The 7114-nt window shown below is 40.1% G+C and overlaps 1 protein-coding gene across 7 annotated transcripts in view; it reads left to right on the top strand.

Moving 5' to 3' along the window:
* MRE11 (MRE11 homolog, double strand break repair nuclease) overlaps window positions 1-7114 on the top strand; it is a 78975-nt gene that overhangs the window by 23699 nt on the left and 48162 nt on the right. For all 7 annotated transcript variants that reach the window (XM_049653857.1, XM_049653835.1, XM_049653843.1 and 4 more), the window contains 3 exons: window positions 1219-1404; window positions 2293-2464; window positions 3708-3788. In XM_049653857.1, coding sequence (XP_049509814.1) covers window positions 1219-1404; window positions 2293-2464; window positions 3708-3788 — 439 coding nt within the window. The remainder of the gene's footprint in view (window positions 1-1218; window positions 1405-2292; window positions 2465-3707; window positions 3789-7114) is intronic.

Genomic DNA, 7114 nt, shown 5'->3' with positions numbered 1-7114 from the left:
TTAGATATACAAGCCTGCTGCTGCTCTGATTTCCCTTCCTGCTTTTCATTCTGCTCAGCCACTCCCCCCTCCCTGCAGTCCTTAAACTCACTGAACACATTCCCACCTGGATACCTCTGTCATGTGCTCTGTGACTCTCTGCCCAGGACTCAGCCCTCTCCCCGAGGGCTTTCTTCCCTTTGCTTACAGTTTTTTTTTTGTTGTTTGTTCCTCTTACACTTGATCCCTCATCACAGTTCTCTGCCCTTGTGTCACCTGGCTAAGTGGCCTGTCCTGACCACCTTGCACATAGTAGCGTTCCTGTTGTGTGTCACTTTTCCCTTTTTCTTTACAGCACTTAGCACTACCTGACAAATTATACGTGCGTACGTAAGCACATACACATACATACTATGTTATTGCTTGTTTCACTAGCGCAAGGACTTTGTTCACTGCTCTTGTCTTCGGTATCTAGAAGAGGTCTGGAACACTAGGCACGTAGTAGGCACACAGTAAATGTTGAATGAGTGAGTTTTCGATTTGCCTTAAGCGAATGCTGGGTTGAAGTATTTGAACACTTTTACTTAAATTCCCAATGATGAAGTCAGTATTTGGGAAAACTTTCTTCTGGTCTTTCCTCTCTTTGGGTGTTTACATATCTCTTAATAAAGGCAACTAATCTAGGTATAAAACCAGAGTCTGCAAAAATCTTCATACGATATCATTTAATAATATTTATTATGAAATTTATTTATAAATTAATCTCTTAAGTAAGACAAACTTTCTTACACCCATTATTATGAGTGAACAAAACATGCTAAAAAATGACTGGACATTTTTAGAGATTTGTTTTTTATTTTACAGTTTAGATTTAATTCACTTTATTTTCTGATTACATATGTACATAATCAAACCAACTTACCGTTTTCATTATTGAGAGAGCTCATGCTTTTCTGACTTTCCCTCTGTAAAGCCTTTCGTGATCTGCCTCTCAGTGTGGAACTGACCCTTTCTCTTTTGTGGCGCCTACTTGTCTGTGCCCTGCAAGTTTGTAAACCTTTTGAGGGCAGGAATTAGGTATTATGTTTGCATCCCTAATCTCTTGAATAGTTTCTGGCACATAGAAGAGACGTAACAAGGCTTTGATGAATGGAGAAAGAAAGATCTGTGTAGATTTACTTAATGTGAAGTGTCTCTGTATCTCTGGACATTTATTTATTTTTAAAAATCTTGGTATAGGAGTAAACACGGAAATACTAACTTCATTCCAGAACAATTTTTGGATGACTTCATTGATCTTGTTATATGGGGCCATGAACATGAGTGTAAAATAGCTCCAACCAAAAATGAACAACAACTCTTTTATGTATCACAACCTGGAAGTTCAGTGGTTACTTCTCTTTCCCCAGGAGAGGCTGTAAAGAAGTAAGTAATGGTTATATTTTCCAAATCAATTCAAATAAAAAAAATACCTGCTATAATACTATCATCATTTAATAGGTTCAAGATAGTGATGGTTATCTATATGATAGATTTCTTTACAAAGATTCACCATTCAGTGTAGTCTTACTGTTTTCCCAGCTCTTAAGCTGTGTTCAACAGGAGAGCCTCCCAATGGTGTTAATGATTTTGCAGCTTATTAGGCATACTCAGGGCTAATAGTTTTACTAATTAAATTTCAAGTTAAAGTGCTATGATGATGATTACTAATTTCCCAAAGTCCATTTATAAACAAATTTACCTAACACCATTTAATTAAGATTTTTTTGGTTATAAGTGGAATATTATAGCACATCTCATTTCTTTTAGTTCTTTAGTTATATGCTAAAGTAGTTAACACTGATTAAGCCCAATTTTTATGATGGATTTCACCACTTGAATCCACTCAGATTTTGATTGTTAAGATGGTAATAGTAGGTTTAAAGAATATGGCAGTAGGATATATGGGTTTTTTTCTTCATACTTCTGCTAGTTCATTTTATGTATGTATGTGTACTTATATACACAGATGTAATACATATATATACCACTATCATAGTCCTGGTAACATTTTGTTTGATCTACTGTCTGTCTTCCCTCACTAAACTATATTTGTTCAGACAGGAGGGATGACTGGATTTTATTCTGGGGAAGAAGGATGTTTAGCATTTGTCCTGTGATAACAGTATTAAGTTGCTAAAAAAATTTTTTTTAAGAGTATGATTTTATAAAGAAATATTTTGTAGAAACTTAGAAATCTGATAGTTTTAATGTGCACATTTTCCTGAGAAAATTTACAGCGTGACAAGGCTTTTGATTCCCTCCTCATTTCAGGCATGTTGGTTTGCTGCGCGTTAAGGGAAGGAAGATGAATATGCAGAAAATTCCTCTCCACACGGTGCGGCAGTTTTTTATGGAGGATATTGTTCTGGCCGATCATCCAGACATTTTTAACCCAGATAATCCTAAAGTAACCCAGGCCATACAAAGCTTTTGTTTGGAGAAGGTAATTTCTCTGGATAAAGGTCAATGAGATGTGCTTTGGTTGAGGGTTATTTGACAATTAATTAAATGCTTCAGTGGAGATGGGGAAGTTGCCATATTTGTAACATTCTCAGGAAGCCTGCAAGGGAGGACTGTTGTTCCATGAATGAGTTTAGTTGTATCAAGGACTTTTTTTTTCTAGTCTCTGAGATGGAAGACTGTTACATGTAGGACAAACTCTGTTTAATTAAACCCCCTCCCAGTTCCATTCCTCCTTCTCAAAAACAAACACTTAATTTTTTCTTTTAATTCTGACTGGATAACTTGTGCATTTCATTTATGACAGGAGGCAGTGGCTTTGATTGAGGAATTGAGGGGGGGGGCGGCGGGGACCATGGAGGATGAAGAGAGCCTTAGCATCTCATCTCATCTCATTCTACCCTGAAAGCTACCCCAAATGAAATCTTGAAGTGTGTTTGCTCTGTGCCTTGTAGCTTCAGCAGAAGTACCATACCTCACCTACCAAGCAGATTGCCACCCCTGGACCTCTGAGACATTCTAGAGCCACTGCAGAAGTGGTGTGAATGCATTTAATAATCTGTAAATTGACAGCTTAATGACATTAATTGTGGGTACTAAGTTCTTACAATTATCACTGGTATTCATTGGCTGCTTATATATTCTGGGCACTGGTGACAGCTTTTTCCGTTTAATCCACTCAACAATGCTGTAGGTGGGTAGATTGTGCCATCCGCATTTTATAGAAAGGAACCGAACTTTAGATGGAATAACTCGCCCAGTGGCACAGCATTCCTGGCAGCACGTAACTCCCATAGCTGAAAAACTGCAGAGTATGATGGATTCGGGAGGATTCAGTCTAAAAACTCCCATCAGGACTGCAGTTTCTATCTGCTTCCGTGTTTGGTCCCATGACACCCCCTCTGTAGGTAGCTGTCTTACGCTTCACTTTGAAGAGGTGGGCGTGTCCATGCGGTGGCCCGCAGACTCAAAATGTCCCTACAGCCGAAAGAGCCTAGTTTTCCCAGTGGTTCTGTTGGACTCAGGTCGTGGATGTGTCCCTGGGAGGTGGAAGACAGATTGATTGGTCAGGCCTACGTCAGGTCTGTCAGCCGAGACATCATAGACTGAGTAATTCTCTGTTGTGGGAGGTTGCACTGTAGGGATTTCAGCATTATCTCTCACCTCCACCTGCTAGATGCCAGTAGTCCCTTTGCCCCAAGTCATGACAGTATTTTTATTTTGAGATTAAAGAAATGCTTGAAAATGCTGAGCGAGAACGTCTGGGAAACTCTCGACAGCCAGAGAAGCCTCTCATACGACTTCGAGTAAGTCCTACTTAGATAAATTAAACTTTATTATTTTAATTAGTAAGAAGGATATGTATAATAATAAGAGCAATCACCAGCTTGTACCAGAAATAATAAAGGTACCAGGATTTGATTTAATCATAGTTTGATTCTGATAGGTTTGATACTTGTTTCCTTTTCTAAATAATCTGTTCTATTTAATAGGTTGGCTGAGATCTCTGCCTTTATCTTCTACTATCTCCCTCTTTATCCTCCATCCCAGACACCGTGGCTTCCCTGCTGTCCCCTATTCTAACATACTACCCTTCTCTATGTCTGCTCAGTGAGGCCCCCCCAAATGAGATGGCACCCCCATACCTTCTCACCAGCACTCCTGATTTCCCTTACTCTGGTCTCCTTGTCCTTTGTTTACCACAATACATCCTCCTAACCTACTGTATACAATGTGATTATTTTGATTATTAACGTGTCCTCAGCTACAAAGCTGTAAGCTCCATGAAAGCGTGCAACTTTGTGGATTTTGTTACCTCATGTGTCCAAAGATCTCCAAACAGTTCTGGCATACAGCAAGTGCTTGATAAATACGATGAAAGAATAAGTATTTGAGAGGATTAAACAATTCCAAGAAATTGAAATGCTTCCTATGCCTGTAAAGCTACTGCCGTTTTCTGTCATCATATAAACAAAGTAACAACTCTTTTTTTTTTTTTTTTGTCCCTGTGCCTTTCCCTGCAGCTAGCTCTGCCTGTCTTTATTTTCTTCCAAATCCCTCCAAATACATAGCTCTTACTGTGCATCTAACATTCTGTTCCCCAGTCCACTATAAGCAAGGCTCTCACCCCACCATCTCAGGTGGGAAAGATGACCTTCAGTTGTCAAAGCCAGTAGATTGTTTTCATCTGACTGAATCACTGTGGCATTCTCTCGAGTTATGTTTGACCCATCCTCTCTCTGAGCTTCCATTTCAGCCTAGGCATGTGGCTTTAATGACCACCTATGGAGTGATGATTCCCAAATCTTTACCTCTAGCTTAAACCTCCTTGTTGAGGTCCGTGAGCCCCCCTAAACCCAGGTACTCAAAGAATAATCACAACAGCAGCCCTGACATCACCTGGGAAATTCTTAAAAATGCAGAATCTCAAGCCCTACATCTGACCCACTGAATTGCATTTTTTAAAGATTTTATTTTTTTATGTGAATCTCTACCCCCAGTGTGGGGCTCGAAGTCATGGCCCCAAAATCATGGGTCGCATGTTTTGCCAACTGATCCAGCCAGGTGCCCCTGAATTGCGTTTTAATAAGATCACCGAGAGATTTGTATGCACGTTAAAATTTGAGAAACTCTGGGATGTAGAGTATGAAGGTAAAGAGAGAACAGTCGAAGCCATGCCTGGGTTCAGGCATGAATGGGTTCAAACCAGTGTATGACCTAGGTTTGCACCTCATAGATTCACAAAATTTAAATGAATTACATAATTGACCTTTGCACAGGAAGTAATCTGTGCCTTCTATTCCATTGTCATTGCTGAGATTGAGCCTTCATTCTCTCTTATCTGGCCTGTAACTGCAGCCTCCTACCTGACTCTGCCATTAGTTTTCCCCCTCTCTCCACCTCTAGTCTATTCACACTAATGCCAAAATCATCCTTGTAAAACACAGTCTTGCACGTCTTTCCTGCTGAAAGGGACTTAATGGTCCCCTAGTGCTAACAGGAAGAAGTCTACACTCTTGCATGGCATTGAAGGGTTTATATGACCTGGTCAAGACCAAACTCTTTGGCTTCTTCCTCCCTTTTCTGCCAGAACCTTCTAAGCTCCAGCCATATTAGGTTAAAAGTTGCCGTTCCCTGGGCCTAGTAGAGTTTTTTTTCCTCTTTCATACGTTTGTCCCTGCTGATCCTGCTGTGTGGAGTGTGCTGCTCTCCTTCCATAGCATTTCTTTCAACATCCACTTAAAGTTTCCCCTCTTCTAGGAGCCTTTCTTGACCTCCCTTCAGAAGCAATGCTTCTTCCTTTGTGTCTTCGGTCTGCTTTGTACGTACTTGTTCTAGTACCATTCACATTCTGCTGGCAGTTATCTACATGTTTGTCTTGCCAGTCAGCTTGTGAATTTCTTGACAACCAAGATTATGCTTTTTTATGGTGATATAAAAATAGGCCCTTCGCAGAGTACCTAGCACACTGTGGACCCCTCAATGAAGTTTGCTTAGTGAACAAGTTTTGTGGCTCTTCAGAGCAGAAGATTACGAATCAGGTTAAGCTGGAGTATAATTGAGAAAGTGTGTGAAGAATTTTGGGGCGACCCTGTAGCGTGAGCATTTAGCATTTTCTGCTATATAACATGGACGTGGTAGTGATATAATACATAGTTGCTTTGGGAGAACCACATTGTTCTCTTTGTCAGGTTAGAAGATCGCATGTTTCTCATCTATGTTTGTCTGATACCATTAGAACTAACCAAACTTAAATAGAAAGTTGGCATTCCTTTTCCTAAACACAGTAAATTCATGAAACAAAATAACAAATATTTTTATGTATGTAATATTCCAAAGTATGTTATATCAACTAGGGGACCCATGTTAATTTTATGAGTAAGTGAGCAAACACTTGAAGTACATTCTGTTCTGCATGCTGAGGGACACAGTGATGGTAAAATAGAAGAGGTTTTTAATTTATGGGGCTTATGGGAGATGGAGGTATGAGGAGAGACATAAAAAATAGGTAGCAAATAAATGAACAGAATGCCAGCTAGTGCTAAGAGTGATGAAGAGTATAAATTGGGTGGAGGTTAGGGAATAGTTTGGATAGGCCAGCGATGCAGCACAATGTTAGTTCCCAGAGCCTGTTTTTAGAACAGCTAGTTTAGGGAAATGATTATTTCTCTTGGAAAGAGATGTATGTATTTCTCTTTGTGAAAGTATGACCATAAACTTGTTAACTTAGAGCCTGCCTGGAGAGTGACTGTTGTAAACAGATACTGTGTTTTAAAGGTAATCATTTCTCAAAGCTAACACATTTGATTCTGTTTCTGCATGGATCTTCCCAGCATTTATTCCTCAGTGTGAGAGTATATCCCTGAGATGATAGCAATTCACTAATGCATCTAGGGCCAGCATTTTATTTCAGTGGAGAATTTTCTTTCTGTTTTGAAAGTTTAAATATTCCTGTTTAGGGGCGCCTGGGTGGCTCAGTCGGTTAAGCAGCCGACTTCGGCTCAGTTCATGATCTCGCGGTCCGTGAGTTCGAGCTCTGCGTCAGGCTCTGTGCTGACAGCTCAGAGCCTGGAGCCTGTTTCAGATTCTGTGTCTCCCTCTTTCTGACCCTCCCCCGTTCATGCTCTGTCTC

Source organism: Panthera uncia, chromosome D1 (genome assembly GCF_023721935.1).
Source record: "Panthera uncia isolate 11264 chromosome D1, Puncia_PCG_1.0, whole genome shotgun sequence".
NCBI lineage: Eukaryota > Metazoa > Chordata > Mammalia > Carnivora > Felidae > Panthera > Panthera uncia.
Note: the sequence above shows the minus strand (reverse complement) of the source record. Positions and strands in the feature narration are given on the sequence as shown.